Source organism: Mus caroli, chromosome 14 (assembly GCF_900094665.2).
Source record: "Mus caroli chromosome 14, CAROLI_EIJ_v1.1, whole genome shotgun sequence".
NCBI lineage: Eukaryota > Metazoa > Chordata > Mammalia > Rodentia > Muridae > Mus > Mus caroli.
The window spans coordinates 39,524,377-39,537,541 of NC_034583.1; the positions used below are offsets into that span (position 1 = coordinate 39,524,377).

General features: G+C 39.4%; 1 protein-coding gene across 33 annotated transcripts in view; it reads left to right on the plus strand.

Annotated features, from left to right (window-relative positions):
- Ktn1 (kinectin 1) overlaps nt 1-13,165 on the plus strand; it is a 90,738-nt gene that overhangs the window by 8,485 nt on the left and 69,088 nt on the right. For 32 of the 33 annotated variants that reach the window (XM_029469356.1, XM_029469358.1, XM_021181171.2 and 29 more), the window contains exons 2-3: nt 8,919-9,478; nt 12,608-12,745. In XM_029469356.1, coding sequence (XP_029325216.1) covers nt 8,950-9,478; nt 12,608-12,745 — 667 coding nt within the window. In that variant the 5' untranslated portion in view covers nt 8,919-8,949. The remainder of the gene's footprint in view (nt 1-8,918; nt 9,479-12,607; nt 12,746-13,165) is intronic. The other variant, XM_021181164.2, reaches the window with a different exon arrangement.

The window sequence follows — 13,165 nt, forward strand, 5'->3', positions numbered from 1 at the left end:
AACTCACTTTGTAGACCAGGCTGGCCTCGAACTCAGAAATCCGCCTGCCTCTGCCTCCCGAGTGCTGGGATTAAAGGCGTGCGCCACCACGCCCGGCTCTGTGCGGGTATCTTGATGTCTTCTCTGTTAGCAGTTTCAGGGTTACAGGTCCTTGGCTTGTTTTGAGTGGATTTTCAGAGAAGGTGAGAGAGATGGCTCTAGTTTCAGTGTTGGTTGTCTAGTTTTCCTAGCACAGAAGAAGGCTGCCTTTCTGCAGTATGTGTTTGTGCACCTTTGCTGATAGATGGCTGTGGATGTTCGGGTTTGTTTCTGACACCTTAAGCTGGCTCCACAGTTATTTCTATTCAAGTACCGCGCTGCATTTGTTACTGGGGCTTCTGTACTTCTAACAGGCATTGTGATCATTCCAGCAACGTTCTTTTTGCTGAGCCTTGGTACTGTCTTTGGATATTTTGGCCACAGTAATAGGCATTGCTTGTCAATATAGCATATTGCCTACAAATGAACCATTTTTCTTAAAAAAAAATGCATTTGCCTTTAAAAAAAAGTAACATAAGATTAGGGATTGTAGTCTGTTTGGAATGCTGGTATTTAGGCTCGGTGATCAGATTACAGATTGTGTTTACCAGGATGTAATGAGCTTGTTCGGTGTAGGCCTCACAGCTCTTTGTCCATTGAATAGAATGCTTATGGGCTCACTCATGAACACGTGCATCTTTTAAAGGTATATTCATTTAGTTTTTCTGTTCCATTTTTTTTATAGTGAAGGAATTTAATGTTCTTAGATTGAAAATTACCTGAATTTGGATAGTTATTTGTATGTGACATTGTTGTTTGGTGAATGTACAAGAACTGGGGCAAGACCACTTTTAGTTTGTTTAGTCTTGCGTTTTGATATTTTTTTTCCCCAATTGTTCTTTTGTTTTGTTTTGTTTTGTTTTGTTTTTCAAGACAAGGCTTCTCTGTGTAGCCCAGGCTGACCGAGATTCATCTGCCTCCTGTCCTGCCATTAAGGGCATTCCTCATGGGCTGGAGAGATGGCTCACTCAGTGATTAAGAGCACTGGCTGCTCTTCCAGAGGTCCTGAGTTCAGTTCCCAGAACCCACATGGTGGCTCACAACCATCTGTAATGGGATCTGATTGATGCCCTCTTCTGGCATGCATGAAAACAGAGCAATCCTATACATTAAAAAAGAAAAGGAAAGGAGGTTGGCGAGATGGCTCAGCAGTTAAGAGCACTGACTGCTCTTCCAGAGGTCCTGAGTTCAATTCCCAGCAACCACATGGTGGCTTAGAACCATCTGTAATGAGATTTGATATCCTCTTCTGGTGTGTACTCATATAAATAAAATAAATAAATCTTAAAAAAAAGAAAAGAAAGAAAAGAAAAAAAAAGGCATTTGTCACAACTGCCTGGCTTCCAATTGTTCTTTTAAATCATCCAGCTGATATAATTTTATTAAGTGTAGTACCAAAAGGAATAAATAAATAAAATAAAAGTAGGTATGTCAGTAGATGTAGGATCAAGTGAACATGGCAGTAAGCAGACGGAGTTCAGAGCTCACCCTCTTCCTGAGCTCTCACTGTGTGATGATAGTTCTGCATTCTGCTAGCAGAATGTCGGGTTCCTTCTGAACCTGTGGTCTCTCTCAGCAAAGCCCTAGACTTTATATATATGTGTATGTAAAGTGTTCATCTATTTTTATGTGCATTGATGTTCTACCTCCTTGTATGTCTGTGAGGGTACCAGAACCTCTGGAGCTGGAGTTGCACACAGTTGTGAGCTGCCATGTGGGTGCTGGGACTTGAACTGAGGTCTTCTGGGAGAGCAGCCAGTGCTGTTAATGGCTGAGCTTTCTCTCCAGCTATGGGCAATTTTTTTATTTCTGTTTTTAGTTTTATAAGTATAACATAGCTAAGTATGTTGATCCATACCAATGATTCCACATTTGGAAGTGTGAGGACAGCCCGAGCTGCCTCCTCTAAGATCTTATCTAAAATAAGCATAACGCAGTACATTAAGAAGTGATGCCTAGCCTGGCATAGTGGCTCACGTCTTTAATCCTGGCACTTGGGAGACAGAGGCAGTTTAATCTTTTGAGTTGGAGGCTAGTCTGATCTAAAAAGCTACTTCAGGATAGCCAGGGCAAAAAAAAAAAAAAAAAAAAAAAAAAAACAGTTCTTGTTTTTTTATGCATAGTCTCAGTTTATATAGCTGTTATGTTCAATATAAATGCTCTAATGTATTTTTTCTTTTCTTTTCTTTTCTTTTTTGGTTTTTCGAGACAGAGTTTCTCTGTATAGCCCTGGCTGTCCTGGAACTCACTTTGTAGACCAGGCTGGCCTGGAACTCAGAAATCCGCCTGCCTCTGCCTCCGGAGTGCTGGGAGTGCGCCACCACGCCTGGCTCTAATGTATTTTTTCTACATCACAGTCTTCACTCTGTTAATTGTGTAATGTTTCTGTAGATAGTTCACATTGAAATAATTTGTTTTCCTATTAAAACAGTGAAATCCATCTCTCTGTGTATACACAGTACACTTTTACCAGTTAAGTAGTTTGATTGAAAGTCTTAAAATTACTTTTAGATTTAAATATCTTCAGCCAGGCTTTGGTAGCACATGCCTTTAACACTTGGCGGGTAGAAACAGGTGAGTTTGAGGCCAGCCTGGTTTACAGAATGAATTTCAGAACTGACAGAGAACTCTTGTCTTGAAAAACCAAGCCAAACAAACCAAAAAAAGGAAACCAAAACAAATGAATATCTTTGGGACAGATCTTACTGAATGGCCCAGTTGGCCTCTTCCCTGATCCTCCTGCCTCAGCCTAAAAGCGCTGGTCTTCAGCCATGAATTGCCACATTGCTCTACCATTATTTGTACTATACATATACCTAATATAACCTAGCATTTGTGCCCTTTAAGACATGTATACAATTCAATACATAGCCCAGTTTTTGTAAGAGAACGTATATATCTTGGAGGACAAGTTGATGGAATTTAAGAGCAAGATGGTTATCATTCATAACACAGACCCTGAAATGCAGCGTCCGAATCTTGTTTCTCCATCTCTTTTTCATTTTGTGGCGTCTTTGTTTTGTGGTGCTGTGGGACTCATGTATACCAGGCCTGTGTGCCACCATCAGGTGACTCTTTCCTCTAGACTGCTAACTTAATATTTTCGCAGTTCTTTAGATGCACTGCAGGGTTCAAATCTTTGATTCTTACTTAGAGCAAGGTTTTTGTGCAAAAATGTGTAGCCCTTGAAAGAATCTGAAAATTATTTGTAAACAAAAGTGGGATTTTTTTTTTTTGGTAGTAAAGATATAGTCAGTGTATTTCATAAATTTCTTGAAGGATGTGCTCGGAGCAAAGTTTAAGCTTGATTTCTTTTGATCTTGTTTGTGCACATTGCACTCCTGATCGTTTACCCTTGTTGGCTGTTTGCAGCATTCAGATTAGAATCCGTTAAAACTTGCATATAATTGTATGCATGTTAAAAAGATATTGATACTCCATGCCTAATAAGGAGACATAGGTCACTTACTCCATGCCTAATAAGGAGATATAGGTCACTTTTGCCAAATTTAGGCCGAGACAGAACCCTCTGCTAGTCTCTCTGTTACCAATTTGACATACATACTGCATTGTATACAGTGGGCTTAGAAAAATTTAAAGATGGGATTTCTGTCAACTACAGCTAAGTTAACTTTGTCTCAACCCTCTTTCCCATTACCTCGTCATGGGCTAAGTTCCTTTTCTTCTCCACTTTTTTTCTGAATTCTCTTTTATTTTGTTCTGAGCCCCTTATTGCCAGCTTTTCCCCTTCGTATATAACTGTTGCCTATAGATGCAATGTGAATTTTAGGTATATCAGTGGATAAAATATATGCTTATTTATTAAACACTTATTTACCTGTAACCAAAATGAAACTGAACATTTTGTAACCTTTTTTAAGTCAAAGCCTAACATCTCAAGGCAAGTGGTTCTCATTGTGTTCTTTCCTTATTTCTAGTTACTGAATTTATTATTAATCATACAAAATTAGGATTTTTGACTTTAGTAAAATAGAATTTAAACAAAAGTCATAGTACTTAGGGCTTTTTGTTTATTTTTAGATAGTCTTTGTAACTCAAGCTTGCTTTGAATTTGTACTAGAACACCCAGCTTAAACTGATTGGAACTTTGTGCAGTCAAGCACTCTATCAGATGAGTAAGCCCCAAGTACTTGTAGTCTTCGTAGTTAACCTCTGAGTTGGCCTTGATGCTGAGTGTTTTATGTCTTCAGTTTTTATGTTGTGCTGCTATGTGTCTTAATATTGTGGGTCCTCTACATATAGACAGGATGCCATGAACATTGAGTACAAGCAAAAGGAAGTTCAAGTTTTGAGGGAATGCCATTTGGAAACTTTGGGTTTCCATTATGAAGAAACATCATGACCAAGGCAACTCTTTAAGGGACATTTAATTGGTGCTGACTTAAAGTTTGAGAGGTTCAGTCCATTATCATCATGGCAGGAAGCACTGTAGTGTGCAGGTAGACATGATGCTGGAGAAGTAGTCTTAAACTGAAGGCAGCCAGGAGGGGACTGTCTCTTCCACACTGGGCGGAGCTTGAGCACTGGTAACCCTCAAAGCCTGCCTACACAGTGACACACTTCCTCCAATAAGGCCACACGTCCTAATAGTGCTATTTCCCTTGGGCCAAGCATATTCAAACCACCACACCCATGAAAATCCAAAGAAAGACAGCACCATTCCTTCAGGTTTGTGGGATCTAAAAACAGACATAGAAACTCTACAGACCCTGAGCAGAACCCCAGGGAGAGTTTCAGACCTCTGTGCTCTGGTGTGTGGTCTTTGCCCCGGGCACTTGGTGCCTTTCATTTCTGTCTGGGTGAACTTGGTCAGTATGATTACAGAGAAGATCTGGAAGTCAGCATGCGTATAGGTATACAGGTGTAGCTTATTCTTTTAGCTTCTGTGTCTGCTGCAAAGTACCTTAGCTTGTTTTCCTAAGACAAAACTTTGAAATGTGTATCACCTTATTTTTCTTCTGACTCCAGTGTCCTGGCGTAGGATGGATGTGTGTGTGTGTGTGTTTGTGTATACATATACATATACATACACACACACACACACACACACACACACACACACACATCCATCCATCCATCCACTGTTTACTTAAAAATAAAAACAAAAAGACAAAACACTGATCGTTAAAAGCCTTTCACTTGATGAGTAGCTAACTTAGGCAAACAGAACAGATTGTGTTTAATTGACATACAGATTAGATGAGTTATCAGAAAAGATCAATTCTAAACCTCTTACTGGGTCTTAAACCTTCCTAATGTGATCCTTTAATACAGTTCCTCGTGTTATGATGACTTCCAGCCATAAAATGATTCTCATTGCTACATCATAACTGTAATTTTGCTACTGTTATGAATTGTAAATATCTATGTTTTCTGGTGGTCTTAGGCAGCCTCTCTGAAGGGGTTGTGACCCCACCCCAAAGTGTTTATGACCCACTTGAGAACCACTGAGTTAACACGTGTTCTGTTTCTCCCTTGAACTTGTGAAATCTTACCTTAGTAAATTGCTTGTGGAAAGTTAATTTTAGTCAGAAAGATTAATATTGTGTCTGTTGAACTATTTTGTTTGCAGATTGTGTTTCAATTTTAGATGTAGGCCATTTTAGGTATGACTTGAATTAAGAATGCACTGTGTTTTAAAATGAGCTATAAATTAATTGAAAGACAAAGTAGATTTTAGTAGCTTAAAGGTGCCTGTGATTAGCAAATCCAGTCTTGTCCATTTGGTTTGGCAATTTACACAGACAGACATGAACAGCTCTTTTACTACACACACGCACACACACACACACACACACACACACACATTTATTCATTCAGAGATTGGATCTTATATGGCCCAGGTTGAGTTTCACTTCTTGGTCCTTCTTCCTCAGCCTCCCAAATGCTGGGGTTGCAGGTATGCTACCACACTGTCCCAGGTCCCTTTATGTCATCTTGTAAATATTGGAAATTTAAAATCCTCTGCTAAAGCAAAGCTCTAAAATGACTGTAAGAACAATGGAACATTTAGGTAGTTTTTTTTTTTTTTTTTTTTTTTTCTTCTCTTCTGTTGAGATAGGGTCTCATGCTTTGGTCCGACTTGGCAAGGGTGATTTTGAACTTGTTACTATCCTGCCTCCACTTTTTATTTTTAATTTTTAAATTTTCTTCTTCTTCTTTTTTTTTTTTTAAAGATTTATTTATTTATTTTATGTGAGTACACTGTAGCTCTCTTCAGACACATCATAAGAGAGCATCAGATCCCATTACAGATGTTTGTGAGCCACTATGTGGTTGCTGGGAATTGAACTCAAGGCAGTCAGTACTCTTAACCACAGAGCCATCTCTCCAGCTCTGCTTCCACTTGTTGAGTGCTGGGATTCTAGAGTCATGTGCTGCTTTACCCAGTTCACGGGTTGTCTGGAATCATGTATAGTAGGCAAACAAAACACTCTGTCAACTGTATACATCCCTAAACCACTCGCTTTAAAAAAACAGTATTTATTAAGATCACATGTGTGATAGGCTGCTCTTGAATTCACTATGTAGTTGGGGCTAACTTTGAGTATAAGCTGCTCCTGGCTTCATGTCCAGAGCCATGGGACTATGGGTTTGTACTACCAAGCCTGGTTTTTATGGAGTGTTGGAGATCAAACCCCAGGGCTTCGTGCCTGCTATAGGCCTAATAGATCCATCCTAAGCCTCAGAATTTGACTTTAAATTATCTCAAGACTGTTAATTAAAGAGCTTAGATATTTTTCAATTTATTGTATGTTAAATGTGCGAAAGTTGAGACTGGGGAGATGGTTTAGTGGTTAAGAACATGATTTGCTCTTGGAGAGGACTCAGGTGTGGTTTCCACATCAGGTGGCAGACCTGTAATCCTTGCTCCAGGAACTGTGATGCTTCTGACCACTGAGGACACCTATATTTAAGTGCACATAGATACACATATGCACATAACACATAATAAAGAATCTTTAATAATAATAAAGAATCTTTTCAAAATAAATAATAAATAAATAATAAATAAATAAATAATAATAAAGAATCTTTTCAAAAGTACAGAAGGTACTTGCTTCGATTTGCTTCGATTTGCTTTATTGTAAGTATGTCATAGGTTACAATTATATCTGTGTTACATGTACTGTCCTTTTCCACAACATATTGGAGGTAACATAAGATTATAAACTACTGGGCTGGAGAGATGGCTCAGCAGTTAAGAGCACTGACTGCTCTTCCCAAGGTTCTGAGTTCAAATTCCAGCAACCACATGGTGGCTCACAACCATCTGTAATGAGACCTGATGCCCTCCTCTCGGGTGTCTGAAGACAGCTACAGTGTACATACATATAATAAATAAAAAAATTAAAAAAATTAAAAAAGATTATAAACTACTATGTAGAATATACATCCATTTATATGCATGTATATATCCATATATATCTCCCCAGATAGATATGGATATAAATATAGTATCTAAACTCCCAAATCACTTTGACTTTAAGTTCTGTAGACACTCTGGGAGTTGAGGCGTGTGATGTTTGTATTTGAGGCAGATGTGGCCAGACTGCGTCAGACTGTACCTTCAAGCAGCCATTGAGCCATCACAGATCGTAGATCTTGGGGTCTATTGCTGAGGCAGAGCCTTGAGGAAGACAGATGACAGTGCATGCTAAATTGCTTCATGCATGAAGATCAGAGGATTTATGGAAAGCCTGTACTTTGTGTTGTGATGTCAAGTGCTTTATCAGATCATTGTGTGTTTTTTTTTTTAAACTTGTTTCCATAGTCTTGCTGTATCCCATTACATTTTTTTTTTCCAGGCTGCTTATTAGAGGAATAAAGATGCTAGCAGTTGTCTTAACCACCTCTGTCTTTCCCTTCTTTTAAAAAATATGGTACTTTTTTTTCCTCCCTGAGACAAGTTTCTCTGTGAAGTCCTGGCTGTCTTGGAACTTAGAATTTAGACCAGGCTGACCTTAAACTCAGATCTACCTGCCTCTGCCTCTCAAGTGCTGGGATTAAAGGTGTGCACCACTACCAGTGGCTCTAAAAGTTTACAACTTTTAATGACAAAAGTATGTTGGTGTCGAGCATGGTGGCACACGCCTTTAATCCCAACACTCGGGAGGCAGAGGCAGGTGGATTTCTGAGTTCGAGGTCAGCCTGGTCTACAAAGTGAGTTCCAGGACAGCCAGAGCAACACAGAGAAACCCTGTCTCGAAAACCGAAAAAAAAAAAAAAGTATGTTGGTAATTGCTAATACATCTTTAATTTCACATGTTTTGTAAGTAGTATATGTTAGCATTATATACTTGAAGAGGGAACTAAGTATTAAAACAAGCTCCGAAATTGAGTCTCAGATATGGTCTATGGTAGAGCACGTTGCGGTGTTCTGGGTTCAACTTTTTTTTGTTTTTTGTTTTTTTTTTTTTCGAGACAGGGTTTCTCTGTGTAGCCCCGGCTGTCCTGGAACTCACTCTGTAGACTAGGCTGGCCTTGAACTCTGGGTTCAACTTCTAGCAGTACTTGTCATGACTGTCTTTCACCTGCTACCCTGCCAAAAAGGGAGGGCAGTGGAGAAGACAAGCCCTCCCCTCGCCCCTACCCCCTTTTAGGGTCTTGTCACCTGGTGTGAGAAGGGAAGGATCTGTTACACTTCTCACTAACTCCCCATTTCCCTTTATAGTATAGCTGAGGTGTAGGCAACAGCCATGGTTTAAACAGCTGACCTGTTTTGTGTTCTGAGTAAGATGGGATTAAATCTGAAGTGCTAGCAGTTTACTTATTTATATAATTGATTGTTTTCTCTGTCATTGTTGCCTCCCATTTAGATTCTGCACAGGCTTTCATTAAGAGAAGACCATGGAGCTGTACGAGTCAACGTATTTTGTTGTCCTCATCCCTTCAGTAGTTATTACCGTCATTTTCCTTTTCTTCTGGCTTTTCATGAAAGAAACATTATATGATGAAGTTCTTGCAAAACAAAAAAGAGAGCAAAAGTTGATTTCTACAAAAACAGATAAAAAGAAGGCAGAAAAGAAGAAGAATAAAAAGAAAGAAATCCAGAATGGGACCCTTCATGAATCTGATTCTGAGCATATACCTCGGGACTTTAAATTATCCGATGCTTCACCCGTGGAGGATGAACAGTTTGTACCTGCTCCACTGAGTGTGGCAGAAACTTCCAGTAGTGTTAGGGAAAGAAAGAAGAAGGAGAAGAAACAAAAACCTTCACTTGAAGAGCAGGTCATCAAAGAAAGTGATGCATCAAAGATCCCAGGCAAAAAAGTGGAACCTGTCCTAGTTACCAAACAGCCGGCCCCACCCCCACCCCTTGAAGCAGCTGCCTTGAAGAAGAAAGCAGGGCAGAAGAAGTCTAAAAATGGAAGCGGTACATAATCTTTTTAACTCATTGCATGATTATATGAAGTGACTCTGAAATAGATCCTTCACCTCACTGATTGCTTTCCTTAGCAGGAATTGCTGATAAAAATTACCAGGAATAGACACTTTAAAGTTCATCTATAACTATATAAAAGATTCGTTGGAAATTTATAAACCTGAGGTTGGTGGCTTATAAGGGCTTGTAGTTATTGACAGGGACATATTAGTGAACACTTTGTAATCAGTGTGACAGGAGTTGAAAAGGTGAAATATTGTTTCTCACTTTTGATTCAGTTTTCAAACATTTACATATCTGTAAGCACTGGGTCTTCAGAGATGAGTCACATAGCAGCTGTAGAAACTAGCATAACAAGTCAGGATGGTGGGAAAAGATCACATGATCTGGGTCTCAGGGCTTCAAAGGTCACTTGGAGTGTGCAGAGCCAGGCATTAATTCCAAAGCTTGGCAAAGTACTGGCTAGTTGTGCATATTTAAAAAAATGTACATACATACATATATATACATACACACACACAAACATACACACACACATATACACCCATGTATATAGGTACATACACATACATATATGTATAAATAAGTATTGGATTGAAAATACTTGAAAAATGATTGTGTCTGTGAAAGTATATGAAAGAATGTCTGTTTTCAATATGGACAGTTAAAATTATCATTATTTTCTAGACAGTACAGTACAACTATTTACATAGCATTAACTTTATATATTATAAGTAATCTCAAGGTGTTTAAAGTGTACAGGAGAAGTCTGGGTTAACTGAAATACATGTCATTTTCTGTAAAGGAGCTGAGCGGTCTCAGGCTTAGGTATTGGTGGTGTGTTTCCCTCCTGGATGTCAGAGAACAAGTGTACAGTGGAGAGTTTCTGAGAAATGTCACATGGTATGTAGAGCTGCAGAGAGATGGCACCATACGAAGGTGTCTTAGTTAGGGTTTTATTGCTGTGAACAGACACCATGACCAAGGCAAGTCTTGTTTATAAACAACAACATTTAATTGGGGCTGGCTTACAGGTTCAGAGGTTCAGTCCATTATCATCAAGTTAGGAGCATGGCAGTATCTAGGCAGGCATGGCGCAGGCAGAGCTGAGAGTTCTATGTCTTCATCCAAAGGCTGCTAGTGGAAGACTGACTTCCAGGCAACTAGGGTGAGGATCTTATACCTACACCCACAGTGACACACCCATTCCAACCAGGTCACACCTATTCCAGCAAGGCCACACCTTCAGATGGTGCCACTCCCTGGTCCAAGGATATACAAACCATCACAGAAGGGACTGAAATCCGTTGTGTGTCCTTACTTACAGTGTTAATGATTACATTGGACTTAAAAGGCTTGCTTGCAGCTCAGACCACATATGCTACCAGAGGAACAATAGTGAACACTGCATGCCTTAGGAAGGAGAGTGTTTAGGTCAGTGATAAAATGTGATTTATGTAGATTTATGGAAGAAATAATATAAGTGCAGAAGCCAAAGCAACAGTAATTCATGAAATTCGTGGGTAAAGGGTTTACAGAGGAGGCCATGCCTAAGCTGTCTTTAGGGCTGAGTCACTTTACCAAGTAAATACTGGGTCTCACTCTGTGTGGACAGAAAGCTACTGGTTAGGGTTCAGGGGAGATCTGTGGCTCCAGAGTCGTATTAAGAGTGTACTGAACAAAGCTGGAAAGGTCATGATGGGTCTTCTAAACCACCAGAGGAAATGGATCTTAGGTTAGTCACTATTGGAGAGTTTAGTCAGGTTAATGCAGTCAGGTTCATCTGCTGGTCGGCGGTCTGTCTGTCTGCCTGTCTGTCTTATCTATCAAGTATACTATAGAGGAATGGTGATTTGAGGGATGTTTGCATTTAACTTTTATGTAATATATATATATCTATTTATGTAATATATATATAATTTATCCTTATTTTATGTGCCTATGAATATGAACATTTGGCTACATGTCTGTCTGTATACCACTTGCATTCCTGGTGCCCTCAGAAGCTAGAAGAGGGTGTCAGATTTCCTGGAACTGGAGTTTCAGATGATTGCGAGCCATCATGTGGGTCCAGGGGACAGAACCTAGGTTCTCTGCAAGAGCAAAAAGTGCTCATACCTCCTGAGCCATTTCTCCAGCCTCTGTTTAGATTTTTACCTTAGAAAGAGTTCTTGGAAAGAATTTTTGAGAACAGATTCTATGGGGCATTTTCATATAGGCAGAAAGACGGACACTTCAGACAGTGTCCCAGAGTTACTCAGGACCGGAATGTGGTAGAGAGGTGCACAAAATAAGAATGACAACACCAACCCCATAGCGGTGTTGGGGATAAGGAAGGTCAGAACAAAGCGGACTGGGATTCTACGTTAGATTAGGTTTGACAAACTGCATTCTGAGCTAACTCATCCTGACTTGTGTTGCCAAGGATGGCCTTGTGTTCACAGAGACCCGCCTGCCTCCAAGTGCCATCATGCCCAGATGGAAAAAAAAATTTTTTTTTAAAGATTTATTTATTTATGTCATGAATGTGAGTACACTGTTGCTGTCTTCAGACACACCAGAAGACGGCATCAGATCCCATTACAGATGGTTGTGAGCCACCATGTGGTTGCTGGGAATTGAACTCAGGACCTCTGGAGAGCAGCCAGTGCTCTTAACCTCTGAGCCATCTCTCCAGCCCGTAAATTTTTTTTTTTTTAATTGCAGTAAAATTTGGGACACATTTGAGATAATCCTTTACTGGAGTGGACGAGATAACAATTAGGCTGCAATTAGTGGTCTGTAGAAATGAAAGTACCGGATATTTTTTTTGTCCATATAGAAAGGAATGGATATGGAGAGTGGGAATTGCTCCAGTAGGGAGGGTTTTTATCTTTAAAATGATAGGTGACCATACTGTGGGCCGGGAATGGCTCTGAGATGAGAGAAAAGGGCCACATACATTAAAGACGGTATTGCAGAGTAAGAAAGCTGGGATGAGGTGTTTGTAGTGACAGAGATTAAATATAAGACTAAACTTTTTGTAGTTAAAGCATTGTAGAAATGACTAATTTATTCTTTCTTTCCTGGTGTGTTCATTATTTGCTGTGATGATTTTCCCTCCACGTATATTTAATAAAGAAGACCAAGATAAAAAGGTGGAAATGCTGATGGCACCTTCAAAAGACCAGGACGTGTTGCTTTCCCATCAAGACACTAAACAAGAAGGTGGACTAGGAAAGAAGAAAGGCTTGTCAAAGAAGCAAAAGTCAGAAAATGGTGAGATGTGAGGTTATGTTTTATGAATGCTCATTATAGAGCGGTGTGGGCAGCAGCCCTGGAGACCCCATGTGCTCTTTAATTCCTGCCTTTGTGCACTGTGGCCACTGGGATGCTAATTCAAGTCTAAAGTGCTCTGCAGTCTTGTAGTTGTATTGCTTTAGTAGATATGCTAAGAACGCTTGTGTTTAAATCTGTAATTTTAAAAGGGCAGAATATTTGTAAATATAGGTTTGAAAAATAAGTTTGTACAAGCTGTATAGAATAAAAGTATTTCCCAAATACTTACACTTAAGTTTTTCCAAGTATCATTTTTTATTATAATTACTAACCTGTTAATCAAACACACTAATCATTTTTTTTTAAAGTTATTTATTTTGGTGTTTTGACTCCTGCTGCTTAGGCTGTTTTCTTTTTTTT